General features: G+C 34.6%; 1 protein-coding gene across 2 annotated transcripts in view; it reads right to left on the reverse strand.

Annotated features, from left to right (window-relative positions):
- The window catches only part of LOC126967445 (dynein beta chain, ciliary-like), a 135,280-nt gene that overhangs the window by 98,382 nt on the left and 20,059 nt on the right, over positions 1-16,839 (reverse strand). The window contains exons 9-21 of one of the 2 annotated variants that reach the window (XM_050811910.1): positions 13,314-13,449; positions 12,394-12,622; positions 10,925-11,116; positions 10,332-10,466; positions 9,131-9,264; positions 8,496-8,685; positions 7,865-7,966; positions 6,703-6,856; positions 6,132-6,327; positions 5,935-6,025; positions 3,369-3,618; positions 2,953-3,098; positions 1,647-1,767 (exon numbers count right to left, since the gene is read on the reverse strand). In XM_050811910.1, coding sequence (XP_050667867.1) covers positions 1,647-1,767; positions 2,953-3,098; positions 3,369-3,618; positions 5,935-6,025; positions 6,132-6,327; positions 6,703-6,856; positions 7,865-7,966; positions 8,496-8,685; positions 9,131-9,264; positions 10,332-10,466; positions 10,925-11,116; positions 12,394-12,622; positions 13,314-13,449 — 2,076 coding nt within the window. Of the gene's footprint in view, positions 1-1,646; positions 1,768-2,952; positions 3,099-3,368; positions 3,619-5,934; positions 6,026-6,131; positions 6,328-6,702; positions 6,857-7,864; positions 7,967-8,495; positions 8,686-9,130; positions 9,265-10,331; positions 10,467-10,924; positions 11,117-12,393; positions 12,623-13,313; positions 13,465-16,839 lie in introns of both variants that reach the window. The other variant, XM_050811911.1, reaches the window with a different exon arrangement.

Here is a 16,839-nt window from a genome sequence, read left to right on the forward strand (position 1 = left end):
ACAGAACCCCCCAACCCCCCAACATTTACCACAACAAAAATGCTAAAAATATTAGAAGAAGCTTGTGAACATGTGACTATAGGAGACTGGGAAATGGTTGTGAATAGAACTGTATAAATTAATAAGGGAAGATTATGAAAGAGATGTGATAATAGATAATATTTTAGAAAACTTATAATTAATGTAGGTGATGATAACAGTGACGACACTGAAAATAGTAGTATGGACGAATCTGATTAAATCTGGACTTTTGTTACACCTTTTTTTTGTCTCTTTTTTATTCATATGTTTCTTATGTGTATATAAAGTATGTATATTCATTTTCACTCCAGTATTCAGTTCGTTCAAATATATTAAGTAAACATTTATAATTTTGTTTTATTAAACCTTTTTAATTAGGTACAGGTACTTGCAACAAAAACTAATAGATTTGATTATATTTTTTACGAGAGTAAATTGACATTTCACATCACTATTATTATATGTCAAAACGGCCATCATAGCGTGCCGCTGATTTGGTTGAAGCTGAAGCGGTTCCAAGAAGTCGCTTGTGTTTTTTTATGCTTTATACATAATATGAAAAACGTTTACTTCCTTGGCAATAATTAATTACCCATTATAACTCTTTAATTATAACTTATTTTGAATAGTCTGGATGGTTTACATATAAAAAAATAAAAATGACTATACCGTGTATTTAAGCGTTTTTAACCGCCTTCAAAAAAGGAGCTTTCGGAGGTTATCAATTCGATTGGTATTTTTTGATGTATGTACACCGATTGAGATTTAAGATCCGATTTACGTAATTCTTCTATGCGAAATAGATGCCATTTGATCCCATAAAAATTTACATATATATATATATAGCTTTGAAGTCGGTGCCAAGCCAAATGTAATAAAGGTACCTACACTCGCCACGCGTGACTTTGAGCGGGATAGCTTCGTCTAGAACTAAGCGGACAGACACGCGTGGCCAGACAACCTAAATGATAATATTAAGTTATATTTTGTTTAGGGCTTGGCACTAACTTAAAACCTATCAATAGGTAGCACATATAAATAATAGTATTTTATTAATAATAAAGGTAAAGGTTTGCATAAGAAGTGTATTGAAATGATCTGTAAATCTTGATATAAAAGAGTGGCAATGAGTTTCTTGCTACTTCTTCTCATTAGCTCAACCCTTTACGAAGTAGCGGTAGATTCAATAAGAAAAATATTTTATTTTTTTTTGACTTTCATTTCGTGACCTACTTGAATAAACTGATTTTGATTTGATTTGATTTATTAAATTAAGATTTTTGTTATTTGATACTTTTCAGTTTTTGAAGTCGGTTTTTTAAACGTAGTTTATTTTGTATTAGTAGAAAGTATTTTGTAAATCGAACACCTTGAAGTTGTCTAAAATCACGCTCAAAGACTGCTTTACGTACATACAGGAGTAACTACTGTAAAGCGTATAAAAACTCACCGAAAAATAAAATATTTACTATAGTACTCGAGGAAACAAAGCTAGAAAATAAAGCTAGCTTTTTTTACTAGATATAAATGATAATGGTATTAAGAAAGTATTAACAGATGACGGTGACGATGCAAAATATGAAATGGCATCAAAATACTATTAATATTATAATGATAATAAGTACCAGGATCCTTAAGTTCCACTACCACTTCCATGAATGCAACCCGCGGCCCTTTTTCCAGATCAGTCTGCTTTTCAAATAAGTCCAAACTCGACTGAATTGCTTTCATAATTTGACGCGATACCTGGTGATAAAAAATTAAATACATTGGTAAGACAATAGCAGAACTATTTCAAAGACTTGAATCTAGTAACGATAGGTATTATACTGAAACAAGACAGGCTCGTTATATCGACCACGGCCACATGTAAGCGATTGTATGAATACTATAACAAGCTGCTAAAAGAAGAGCTCACTCGTCTAATAGTTATTATTATTGTCATTTTTGGAGTCGGTGTAATCCACGATAGGTATGTAACTACATAGTTGTAGGTGGGATGGGCTTGAGTCGTGAGGAGGCGAGAGGTGAGAGCGGGTCGCGGCGGAAGGACACCGATTCCGAAAATACTTAACAATAATCGTAACTAGAATTAGATTGTATTAAAATACGCGATTATTTTTATACTTTTTAGTGCATATTATGTCTATTGTTTTGGACTAGTGTTTTTGAAGACGGTTGGTTGTTAGTTAATTTTTTTTATTTACACTTTTTTCTTGTAGATATTCGAACGCAATATTAGAATTAATAATTCTTAAAAAAAATTAATGTATAATTCTAGGCAATATGTATATATTTTCAATCATATTAATTTTAACTCTTTTTCACCGGCATTTCTATGTCGTCGAATGTCTAATCGCCAACATAAACAGTGCATCGTTTAGCATCGTGCATCAACAGAAATTTTCCATACATAACTATATTTAAGGAAACATATTTTAATCACATGTTTGCTACACTGTTTTCCCGTAGCAACATAAAACTAATGGTTTTAAAGTCAAATATTTTCGGAAGATTTCGATTTCGTTTCAATTTTGTTATTTTGTGAACAAGACTATCATGAATTAATAACACAAGAACGCGTTCTTTACGATTTTCCTTTATCGCCTATACCTGCCTAGGGTTTGACTTCCAATGAACGTATTGATTACATATTATTAACTTTCTTTTCGGATTCAATAACTGTTTTATCTTTTTGTTCTTTTACATTAGTCTATTATTGTTGCTATCTGAGCCCAACCCGAGATTTTTCATCCTTAAATATATTGATTTTTTGATCATAACAACGATCACAACGAAATATATTTTTATTATGTAATAATATACAACCATTAAAAGACATAAAAATAGCCATGTGGAGTGATTCTTTTGCTGCATAAAATAATACATGAGAATTGTCTTGTAACTAAAGGAAAATTAAAGGGACCTTACCAGAGAATCAACATATTTGACGTAAGCTGGCCATCGTTCAGCCCTAAAAGCTTCTTCTTCCATTTCTCTTCGTTCTTCTTCTATATCTGCTAGTTCTTCTGGGTCTACCTCTTCTTCATCTTCCGCAGGCGAATCAACCTCTTCACCTGTTGATTGGTGTTTTTTTTTTATAATAAATTAATATTGAGTGCTCGGTTCACGGAACCTCTTTTATAGCAATGGTTATAAGTCCTAGGGACGAACGGCGAGGGAAAATTATTCATTCTGCAGATTTAGAGGTTTGTTTTAGAAATTTTCTATAAAATCAATCGCGGATGAACGATACTTTCAGTTAAATCGGTGGTAAATACTGCTTTAAGTGATAGGTATCAGCTGTACAGAACACATTATTTTTTAATATATTATCCACTACATACCTTCATCGCGCCTAGCCTGCCGTTCTCGTCGTTCAGCTTCTTTTTCTTCTCTTTTCAGGCGCCTTGCCTCTCTTCTTTCGAATTTAGCTTGAGCAATTTCTGCTTTCTCTCTAGCTCTTTCCTCTCGGGCAAGTCTTTTAGCTTCTCGGAGTTCCTCCATTTCCAATATTTTTTGAGCCCGAGCAGCTTTTTCATCGTCATCAAGCGTAGTTTCGTCTACTTCTTCTAACTCCTCTTCTTCATCATCAGACTGAAGAAAACATTTATATATAACAAATATTTTTAAATATTACTCACTCGTACTGTTGTAGAGATATTTAAGTGTTTGCTAGATTCCTGATTTAAGGACGCGTTCTCAAAACAGAGAGGTATCGAATCGCACCACTACACTGACACCGCTCAAACACATACACGAACTTAAAGTTGATTGCGGGAATCAAATGAATTTGATACTTTAGCAAGTTTGAATTTTGTTTTTTTTAATACCTACGTATTTTTGATAATTAATTGAAGTATTCGTTTAGTAGTTAAATATTAGAACTTTAGATGGCAATTTTGTCGCATAACGTCATGTGCAATCGCAGTTTTTTTTAAATCCAAGATGGCCGCCGCGAAAAATTTCGATTTCAGTAATATGGGTATCGTATCCGAGGTTATCGAGGGTGCAGTGAACGAATTTGGGATCAATTTTGAAGTGAAACTTCTTTGCCCGCATGAGGGTAAAATTTTTACGGATGAAAGGGAATAAAGTGTCACGAAAATGAAGGACGTTTTTATCCAAGAAGAGGGGAGGGAGATTGAGTCTGATTGAGGTAGAGTGAGAAAATTCGAATGTAGCCTGAAGCAGACGGTAAAGAAGAAGCTATGAAGTAAAACAACTTCGCTACTGGCGTCGTATCATGCAGGTGTAGCGCGCGGCCACGAGTATGTAGAACATATTCCCTACTAGCTTTGTATCGTGCAGTTTTAATGAGTATTAATAATTATTAAAACATCTAATAATTTCTAATATTGAGAAAAATCAATTGGCTTAGAGAACAGATTAGGATAATTATTAATATAAACGAGATTTAAAAATTGGTTATCACAAATAAGTTTCACTTCTGACATATAATACTTTGTACGCACGCTATTTTTTGTATTGTCTAGTGCTTTGGACGAGCTGAGGACACCTCCCCTAAAAGTAGAGTTGAAAAAAATACTGGAGACATACCTTGTGGGGTATCGATGGATAGGTATTTGAAAGTTAGATTCAGATTTGATACATGACATTTCCTTTGGTCTTTTGAAAATAATGCGAGATTAAGGAAGATATACGTTACATTTATGTAATATATAGGTATCATTAGATGTCTTTCAAAATCAAATTTTGAGATTTTTTAATTAGTTTGGTAACGGAATGTGTTTTGTAATTGGTGAAAAGTCGAAACGTAAAAATTTCTATATATTTAGGGATTGATGAATTAATTTAGCATGTATTGTTAGACAGGCCTTTTATAATATAATTTAAGTTTATGAATGAATTCTAATTTTGGCGATGTAAATGACACCCATGAAGAAAATTTTGTAGATTTCATAGGCGCCATCATGGATTTCGATTTTGACCCGATAGTCGTTATTGTTGACCACGAAAACCATGAAAATTACACCCATGAAGAGAAGTTGGTAAAAACAATAGGCGCCATCTTGGATTTCGATTTTGACCCGATATTCGTTATTGTTGACCACGAAAACCATGAAAATCACACCCATGAAGAGAAGTTGGTAAATTTCATAGGCGCCTTCTTGGATTTTGATTTAATATAGACTTTAAATTTAGAGATGAAAATAAATCACTAATTCTTCAAAAAAATTCAGAAACATAATTTTTTTGAAAATCTGACTGCGTACAAAATATGTAAAGTATCTAAGACAGTATTGTAGAGCTTATAAAAAATATTCATGTTCGTAGGGTGATCTTTCCGAGTATGAGCTGCTACTTACAACCGACACAGTGTCTACCCACGACGGCGGCCGAGCGCGGACTGACGTTGTTTCGATAAATCTCTCTGTGCAATGCGTACGCAGGGACAAAATAAAATAACCCTTAATACCAGAACATTAAAAGCTCATGCTTATCAGAAAAATATATGAATTTGAGACGATTCATTTTTATTTTTTTCTGAGATAATTTATAATATATTCATTAATTTATTTCCCGTGTTTTTGAAAATATTATATCTGCTTTCCTTACGTAATTTTTAAGAGACAAAATTATGTAAGTAGTAGCAGAAAACTAATCCTGAATGAAGCCCCATTTCGTCAATTTTGTGTGAAGAGGTAACGGATAATCGTTTTTACGACATTAAATATCAAAATTTTTAAGCAAATATTTTCCGCTAATTGGAGATAAAGAAGTAATCTATTTGTGGCAATTTTTAGTTTTGTTAGATTTAGTTTCATTTCATCACAAACTCTACCGAAAAATATCTTATTTTTGTCGGATTCGTAAACGCGTCCTTAACTATAAGATAAAAAAAATACGTAAATTGTCATGTTATATTAAAAATAATAACATTTTACTCACTTCAACATCTTCAGTAATATTAAAGAAAAGATTATAATTGTGCTTGAGTGTGTGTTCAAATTCTGCGTGACTTTTTAAAATATTTTCATGCCTAAAAATAACAAATTAAAAATTTACTTAAAGTTTTATTTTTTGTGTTTAATATTTTATCTTATCAATAACATCTTTTTCCCTTTAGAGATAAAATGATATCTTACCTACGCAGTAGCCTTGGAACGCGTTCCTTAACAGCCAATAATTCCATTTTGTCGGGGTTCTCCTTACGGTTATGCAGTGGTATATTACCCCAAGCAGCAATATTATTTAGACCATTCTTAACATTATTTTGAGCTGTCAATACTCTTTCTTGTAAAGTGTTTATCGCTGAATACACTTCTGCCATCCATTCAGTAACTAAAAATATATTTAATGAGATTTTTATTTAATATAATTTCGCAATATCCATTTTTGTATTCATAAACTCATTTTCGTTCAACAATATCTTTAATACAATCGACATAAGTAAATATATACAGAACTTTAACAGTACTATAACAGTTAAATATGAGACTATCAGTATTATCTTAAAAAGCAATAATTAATATCGCCAATATTCTTGTCACAACTAGTTTGATGATGGGTGGAAAAATTATAATTAAAATATTCTGAATTATTTATTTAAATAGGCCCTCGCAGAATATAACTGTTTTAATTTAACAATTTTGTAGCAGTGTAGGAATGTAATATAAATGTAATTTTAATGAGAATAATGTATATTTTGTAACTTACAGTCATCATTCCATGTCAGTTCTTCTACTCCTCTACCTAGTAAATTGTCGATCGCTGATATTTCCTTCTCAATAAGAGCCACTTCAGTCTCGTGACTTCCTTCACGAATTGCATTGTACCAAGCTATTGCGCGGTTGAGACGATTCATGTCATACTGTTAATGAGACATAGATGATGAATATATTATTATGCTTCCCAGTGGGAGGCTCCGTTGCTCATGATGCCGGCTAGATTATGGGTACCAATGCGGCGCCTACTTCTGCCGTGAAGCAGTAAGGTGTAAGCATTATTGTGTTTCAGTCTGAAAGGCCCCGTAGCTAGTGAAATTACTGGATAAATGAGACTTAACATCTGATGTCTCAAGAAGACGAGTGCAATTGTTGTGCTGCTCAGAATTTTTGGGTTATTCCAAAAATCCTGAGTGGTACTGTATTGTAATGGGCAGGGTGTATCAATTACCATCAGATGAACGTCCTTATCGTCTTGTCCCTAAAAAAATTATACGAAAGGATTTGGATACCGTAAAGCACAGATTTATTAATCACATTAAAGGTCGGCAATTCATCGATAACCTATAATATTGCTGATGTCATTCAGTAGCTGTTGACAAAAATCAGGTGAGCATCTTGAGCGGTGAGTGAAAATAATGCAGATGTGTACATGGATATTGTCCAGTTTTCATCAAAAAACGACGATTGCACGCCTGCCAACATCCAATCACACAGCTCAAGGGGTGAAGTTTTGAATGTTGATGAAATAGAAAATTTAAAAAAGATTTTAATTCCCGGCTCCGCGCATTCGTGCTTGGAAGTAGAAGCTGAAGAAAATCAAAATAAAATAATGGGAATCAGATAGTTGACAGTTGACAGCCCTGTCGGTCAAGCAAGCAGGCCTCGGTCTACCTATCGAGGAAAGATATTATTGTTCTGGCCAAATTGGATATTATCATGTAATGTTCATTTTTATTCATAACATCTATTACCTCAATCTTGTTAATAATTTTTGGAGCCGTTTGAAAAAAGTTTCACTCAGAAATTTCAAACCATGTAGGTTCTATGTCAATTCGATGCACCTATTACATAAAATAAATAATAATAATGAAAAACGTTTATATTTAACTTTAGCACTTACAGTCAAACAATTCAAAAATATTATCACGAACCTGTAATTTTTCATTCCTGGCATATAATTCCAATCCATCAGGTGGTATCCCTTGTTTATTTAAATATTTTAAATATCGTATCTCTCTCAGCAGCAATGTCAGCTATAATGAAAACAATATCCATTTCAAATAAATGAAATACTTATTGTTATTAAGGAACAGCCAAAATAAGTACAACAACAAATTAGAATTGGCGTTTCAATTCACGCTTTTATTCAAATTGCAGTAAGCTTGTTCATTTGGTTGCACACTTGTGAAGCGTGGTCGTAATTTTAGACATACTATCAAAAAAATATGGAATCTCTCTTTCGGCTCTTTCGATGTCTTGTAGAGCGATAACCGAGAAAAATCCAATCATCCATTTTTAAAGTAAATCACCAAGCAACAAGTCTTTCGTAACATATAACAATACCATCGTATAGCCTAGCGTATTTACGTTTGCAGATAAATAAAATCGTCAACGGCGAACATTCCAGTCAGATAATATCAAGTATACCAAGTATAAGAGAGCTTGAATTTCAAGCTCGATGACGATTATATGAGCGTAAGTGGCAAATGAAGGTTTATAATCTCCTGTTATCTCTGAGAGACAGGCAAGATACAACAAAAGTAATAGGTAGCAATAATATACCTCAGGGCTGAAATTGTTCCTGACAAATGGCGGATCTCGATATATGAGGAACTTGGCCAAATGAAGCTTGCAAATATTTGGAACGGTGGCACACCACTGCTTAAACTGACGATCCTCCAGCACATTCAGGTAACCTAACATTTCATTATGTTTTTGCTTCATGTATAATGCATATTCTGCATCAATGATTCTGGAAATAATTAATTATTGGATATAATCTTCTCTTGATCATAAATAGGAGAAAATTTTTCAAGCTTTTTAAACTTAATTTGCTACTACCAAAATTATAACAAAACGATTAGCAGTAAGTAACTTTATTGTTCTTTCGATGACTCAATTTACATGTCTAAAATTACAATTCATAACTAACTTATTTAATATTACTTTACTTTATTAAATAAATATTAGGATCTGCATTACAAACACTGTTTGATGTGAAATTGAAAAAATAGGTTTCTCATAGATGAGACCTAGCTACGTTGGTTAATCATCTACAAAACCCCCATGTAATTAAATTTTACCGAAATAATTTCAAGCCAATTCCAAAATATGAAACATATACGTTTCAAGTAATGTATATAAGCTTAGCAACAATTAGTTTAAATAAGTTACAAGTTCAATAATTTGAAACATACGGATCTTCAAACACGATAAAGTCTTCCATCGGCGTTTGGATCCGTCTCCGCAACTTTGTGATCCACCACAACATGCCGCTCACTGGGGGTAAATAGTTATCCACCATTGGCCTCTCAGGACCCTTTGTAAGTTTCTGCAATTATTGATTTTTGTATTATAACTATTTTTTACCTGTGACTTCCTCCACGTGAAATAGTTACCTTGGGCAGCAATTTTTGCTTTGCAAATAATACACATAGAAACTGCTGTGGTTAAAACATTTTTATAAGCTACAAACTATAGAACTTTAACCCTACACAGGTGTAAATTTTAAAAACGCTAGAACAAATATTTATTTATGTTTATCATGTGTCAAAGTTTCATGGTGTTATCTTCGATAGTGACAAACTTTCATAGAACCTCCCTACCCCGCCAAGCCTTCTATTCGCGATAAAAGTTAGTCTATGTCCTTCCCAAGCTCTTGTCTATCTCTGTACTAAATTTTATCACAACCGGTTTATTGTGGATTGAAAGCGTAACAAATAAACTTACATTCACATTTATAATATTAGTAGTATTTTTGTGTCATGTTGTTATGTCTTTTCAATAAATAAATAAATTAATTAATAAAGTAGAATTAATATGATATTGACCATGTTAAATGCTAATTATTTATTTCTCTTTTTCTCTGTTATCCCCTCGCCAAACTTCTAGTTCGCTATGAGATTGCCACGTGCACGTATTTGCGTACGTTTATTCCGATAATATGCTCCTCCAAGACCCTATTTTTTATTACTGAGCTAACTATATGCAGCAACGTTGGACCGAACTAGAAGTATGACCAGGGGTAGGAATGTACCAGAAAAGCTGGTGATCTGTAGACCAGTTCGGTGTCCAAAATAGTATATTACTAGGGAGAAAAATTGGCCATTCTCAACCGCGGAATATTTACACCTGAGCCGAAGGTGAGGGTGACAATCGCGGGTGGCAATGTCCAACTTATCTCACGTGGTGTGTATACGATTTGTTTTGCACCTAGATGAAAAGCTCACTTTAAGTCCCAAGGGAGAAAAGTCGTCTTGCCGGAAGAGAATCAGCCACTTTTGTCCCTCGTACCAGGGACTAAAAGACAGCTTTTCATCGAGGTAGGAAATAATAAATTTAACTGGTTTACTGCTTAGTAGGGTCGGTCCTAAATTGACACTTGTGAAGACTACATACCGACATCTCTTCGTCAAATATTTCTTTCACATCATCCAAATTATGGTGCATGAAATCAAGAAGCCTCGGTATTTTGGGCTTTAATTCATTCTTTATGGTAGGACGATGAAATAAGTCTCCAATTATTTGGAAAAACTGAAAATAAAAGATAAATTACTGCAAGGTATAATAATATAAAAATTTGGTCAAGTGATTTCAATAACAATGATTGAAATACAAATATCTGTTTACTAATTCAACATGCTCTCTAAAAGCTCATTAAAATCGGTCCAGCCGATCGGGTGTAATATAACCGACGCGAACAGGACAAACAAATTGTGTTAATCTCTAGATATAGTTTAAAAAAAATTAAATGAAACAACAAGACCCTTCAAATTTATTCAAATGCATTATAATTTTTTTATTAGAGCAAAATAGTGGTTCACCACTATTTTGCTTGTAAGATATGCTACTTGCTCACAAGTAGCATATCTTACATCTCCAATATCTTTGATTAGGGCTTTTGTAATATATTATTACTATTTTTCATTTAAGTTTGGCAAGATGAAAGATATTATTCCGGCTTCATGAACAATGCTAAAACGTGATCCAACCTTAAAGAAATGTTCCAGATTGTGGCACTCATCTAAACCTTGCGTGAAGAGCGAAGCAAGTCTTTGATCCACGTCATCCAGAACCTTCATGTGCTTGGTGTAATCGGCTGCGAACCTATCGTCTTCTGGATCGGCTGGGTCATATGTAATATTTCCAAGGTTTTGGTAGATAACTGTATATTCATCTAAAACCTACAACATTATTTACGTCAATAGTCACGTACTTAAAAAATTGTCCTTGCGCCTGTTTCTCCCCAAGAGAAGGTCGCCTCCGAAAAAGGCTTAGAGGGCACTTGCCCAAAGCCAACCTCTGGTCGTATTCAGTTGTTAGGCATTTCGGTTTTATCTGAGTCCCACATAACCAAAGCAGACATAATCTCCTTTGGCATACCAAATGAGCCTTCACCACCGGGCGCAAAAAAAAAAACAAAAAATAACACTTCTCAGGCAAACAAAACTTGCTCCAATAATTTTATTCTGCGTGCCATTGCTGTGAAATTTGTATCAACGATGATAAAATATAAAAGTTTGAAAGTAAAATAAAATATATGAAATAAATATTAAAAGATTTGACTATCCAAAATATATACAATTATTCAAACAATTCATATTCACAATGAATTAATGTTTTTAATATTATGTACACATTTATTTGATTTTAATCACCACCATAATTATAATTAAAAACAACACAAATAGTTTTTACTATGTAAAACACCTGTTGTCTATATAAAAAGCCAAAAAAAAATTAAAATACTAATCTGTGACATCACTACATATTCTAAATCAAAGTCCTCCGACGGGTCTGTCTGTCTGTTCGCGATATACTCAAATACTGCAGTACGAACACAGTCAAACGAAAGCGCTGTGTAAACTTTGAGATGTAACAAAATAATGTATGGTGGAATTGTGTATCTTATATTGGTCTACAGAAAAATCAAGAGGGCATATGGTTATGGTTATGGTTATGGCTACGGTTTGTAAAGTGGCTTTGATCCAGTTTAGTTCACCCCTGTTTCACTGCGACCAATGTGATTTATTGTGATAGCCACTGTTAACTATAGCTCACTGCTAACATTGATTCTTTTCATGAATCTTATTATGTCTTTTGCAGTGAGCTGACATATCTCAAATGGTTGAAGAATTGGACTTCCCAAAGAGATGCTACGTTTACTCGCGAGGGCATATGTCCATCTCTTAAGGATAACCTACTCTATCCGTTTTAATACTAAAAAAAATTGGCAATTATTACGCGATAATGTAAAAGCTCTTTACACAAATACTAATTTCACCCTTATCATTTTATTAAGTACCTACCACATATTATAAAATTACTCTGTTACATTATAAAATTACTCTGTAACGTTTTTATTTCATTTTTAACTCAATTTTAACTTTATTATGTTGACAGAACAGCGTCTGTCGGATCAGCTAGTGATTTATAGAGATTAAAAAAACTAATCTCTTACCTTCATACACTCCGTGCTAAGAGTTTTTCCCCTCAGTCCGCAAAACTCCATTTTTTCCAGCTTCATAATTTCCACTGTAGCTTCTAAAATTTCTTCAATCTTTTTCAATTTCTTGACATAGGTATTGAAGCGCATAAAGACACGGTCAAAGTCAAACGACCACCGAACAGGCATCACACCGGCTGGGAAGAACGTATGCACCTTATCTCTGTTCATTTCGTAAGTTTCACTAAAATAAATTATGTTATTTGAGAAAATTTGGAAACTATAAATAAAAAAAGGGGGGGGGGAGCAGTAAAACTTCAATACCCCGTCACGAGATGCGTTTCCAGCCTTCGAAGTAAAGTTTTTTTTTCACTTGCATTACAATCTAGCCTTAACTCAGACTAATAAGTAATTCTACTTAAACTTTACTGCTGGATAGATTAAACAAAGAATGTGTCTATCTATTAAGGGATTTTGTTCATGCGTCTTTTATAATATCACTATTTTTATATTGTATTACACTAATTCACTAGCACTACACTAACTAAAAAGTTTAAAAACTCTTAATTCAAGTCATGTTTTGCGGTTCGGAAATACTTCTTCTACTACTACTACTACTAGGGCGCCGTGGATAGTGAAATTACTGGGCTAATGAAACTTAACATCTTACGTCTCAAGAAGACGAGCGCAGTTATTGTAGTGCCGTTTTTGGGTTTTTCAAGAATCCTGAGCGGCACTGTATTGTAATGGGTAGGGCGTAACATATACTATCTGCTGAACGTCCTGCTCGTCTCTTCCCCTATTTTCATAAAAAATAAACTTCAGCTGGCCTATGATGATAAAAAGCGATTGTTCGAGCCAAAATGTTTCTTGCGAATCCTGTTACGAAAGCCAGTCACCATCATAACATTCTGAACGCTGTGTAGACAACTTACACAAAGTGGTTAAGAATGTTCAATCCTCTCCGGAGCTTGAGTAGCTGTTCATCAGGGTCTCCTTGAAAGATCGCCATAGGGTCAATGGAGTTCGTACACTGCTGGATAACGAGGTTACAAACTTCACGTAGCAGAGCTGTAACATATAATTCTAACATAAACATTTGAAAGCAGTACCTAAGACTATGTAAAAAAGTTAAAAAAAACATCAGGATCAGTTGATAAAATGAACTAAATTCAATATTTTTTATTTTTATAATTATCAACACCTATAGTGTCACTTTAAATATCCATTAGAGCATAAGGTTTTGTCAGGCAAATGTCGTTCTGTTTAGTAAATTAAGAGACCTTACTTTACTAACCTAACCTAACCTAACTATACTCCATCAATGTTACACTGATGTTAAATTCTCGCACACTTGGCGCCATAAACCATCGTTGCGTTAGAAACAAATGCGGGCTATTAATATATTTGCTACAATATATAGAGTATGTTTGTTGCATCACTTAACATAATAAATTGTAATTGAAATGATTTGTAAAATTATGAAAATGTAAATCTTGATTTTAAAAGAGTGGCAAAGCGTTTCTTGCTACTTCTTCTCATAAACAACCCTTTAAGTAGCAGTAGATTCAATAAGAAATAAAAATTGTTAGACCTACATGAATAAAGTGATTTTGATTTGATTTGATAATTTATACGTCACAATGCTTCTCGTTAAGCGCTCAAGTTTTTAAGTTTAACATTTTACAACGATTGTTTAATATTAGTAGGTACTGTTATACTTGAATTAAATCTATAATTATACTAGCTGACCCAGCAAACGTTGTATTGTCGATATTGAAATCGCGATACAAAAGTAACTGTTGATCGTAGATGGGTGAAAATTTGAAGTTGTATGCATTTTTATTGCTGACTCATAATCAAACAAATTTAAATGAGTTTGTCAACAAAATTAAAAAAAATTGGCGTGGACCACCCTAAACATTTAGGGGGATGAAAACTAGATGTTTTCCGATTCTCAGACCTACCCAATACGCACTCAAAATTTCATGAGAATCGGTCCAGCCGTTTCGAAGGAGCTTCACTACAAACACTGCGACATGAGAATTCTATATATTAGATATAATCTGTTTTCTAGTTAGCTATTGCTGGGTGAGATGATTTGGTATTGCTGGGTGACATTGTTAGCTATTGCTGGTTGAGATTGTTAGCTATTGCTGGGTGAAATTGTTAGCTATTGCTGGTTGAGATTGTTAGCTATTGCTGGGTGAGATTGTTAGCTATTGCTGGGTGAGATTGTTAGCTATTGCTGGATGACATTGTTAGTTATTAATGGATGACATTGTTAGCTATTGCTGTTTGAAATTGTTACCAATTGCTGGTTGAGATGGTTAGCTATTGCTGGGTGAGATTGTTATCTATTTCTGTTTGACATTATTAGCTATTTCTGGGTGAGATTGTTAGCTATTGCTGGGTGAGATTGTTAGCTATTGCTGGATGACATTGTTAGTTATTAATGGATGACATTGTTAGCTATTGCTGTTTGAAATTGTTACCAATTGATGGTTGAGATGGTTAGCTATTGCTGGGTGAGATTGTTATCTATTTCTGTTTGACATTATTAGCTATTTCTGGGTGAGATTGTTAGCTATTGCTGGATAATATTGAAAGCCATTGCTGTTTGACATTGTTAGCTATTGCTGGGTGAGATTGTTAGCTATTGCTGGATGACATTGTTTTTTTTTTTAATGCACCCGTCATCACAGGGTGTTATTGCTTTACCCCTAACATAATCAGGGACGTTTGTTTCTTTATTTTAATTTTTACACTATATACAATTTAATTATTTTACAGATTTCTAAATACTACAACACAACTAGCTCTTATTTCTATTTACAACAATTTGTCCAATACGTGCCATTTATTCTAAAAATAGATTTCTTGATTTCTTATCGCTAATTAGTGTACTAAAGTTATCTTTACATATTTCTATTCCTATTGTATCATACCTTTCCTTACAGAATACTGGGCATTCTGTCAAGATGTGTGGAACAGTCTGAGTCTTTGTCGGGTCACAGATACATGATGGACTCTCCTTACACTTAAACCTGTGCAGGTACTCTGAGAATCCACCATGTCCGGTCAGAATTTGAGTAAGGGTACTGTTCAGTGTAATCTTCCTCAATGCAGAGTGTGCCATGATGGCGTCTGGGAAGAATAATTTTGTGATACTGGCTGTTTCCCCTGTCATATACCTTCCATTCCATTCTTCCAGCGACACCGCACGGATTTGTCTCCTGACGAATGAGACCGGGCATTTATCATAGTCGGGCAGTTTTTTACTTTTAAGTGCAGCTTCTTTCGCTAAATAGTCCGCCCGCTCATTACCTTGCAGCCCTGCATGTGCCTTGATCCAGAACAAAGACATTGTTTTGTTGCGGATCACAGATGCTTTGATATTCGCTCGCGTCGCTACTGCAAGTGGATGAATGGAGCGGTTATCTATTGCAGTTTGAAGTGCCGACTTTGAGTCACTATAAATGCCAATGCTGTTGTGGGCGCTTTTGAGTGTCCATTTCGTTGCTTCGTATATAGCCAACAGTTCAGCTTGGTAAACCGAACAGTATGGCGACAACGATAATTTAAGTGTTTTGATCTCAGTGTCGCCACTCCAGAATGAAAGTGCTGCTCCGACTTTTCCTTCTATTTTCCTGCTATCAGTAAAGATGCGTATGGTGTAGTCACTGTTGGCATCCACTTGTGATTGGTCATCCAGTTCTATAAACTGCAGGCTCATATGTTGTGCGGGATGATCGGTTTTAGACGGGTCTACCATTCGCTCTACCTCCATATATTTCAAAAATTCCAATGGCACGCCTCTCCTGGCTCTATACAAGATAGCAGCTTCCCGTACCCTAAGGTCCAGAGGTAGTACGCCAGCAAGAACCAGCGCTGAATTTAGGGACACCATGCCTTACACATTTTCTGTGCAAATCCCCTCTGTACTATATTTAGCTGTTTCCTCACGCCCAACTTTGTCACTGCCGGTGCCCAAGCGCTTGCTGCGTACATTATGACAGGTTCAACAACCGCGGTATATATTGTGCGAATTACCTCTGTATGGACGCCCCAGCTTACTTTAGCTGCCCGGGACAACTGCCAGTAGACACTTAATGCCCGCTTGCTGACATTTGTGACGTGTGTATTGAATGTTAATCCGCTGTCTATAGTCAGCTCTAGTATTTTAATCTCTTGCGACATGCCAATGCTGACCCCGCCCATGCTCAGTCGTGGTGTGTCGTACTTGGTCTTCGTCTTAATAAGCATTGCTTTGGTTTTCTGTGGTGCAAATTTAAGTTTATTTCGGACACCCCATTCTCGGACATAGGCGAGAGCAGAATTCGCGCGGCATTCGATTTCCAGCGCGGAATCAGCAATCAAAAACAAGAACCACGTCATCTGCAAATGCTTGGCAGTATTCTCCTAGCTTCTCCAATTCCTTAAGCAGCGGGTCCAAAAGCA

This window comes from Leptidea sinapis, chromosome 13 (genome assembly GCF_905404315.1).
Source record: "Leptidea sinapis chromosome 13, ilLepSina1.1, whole genome shotgun sequence".
NCBI lineage: Eukaryota > Metazoa > Arthropoda > Insecta > Lepidoptera > Pieridae > Leptidea > Leptidea sinapis.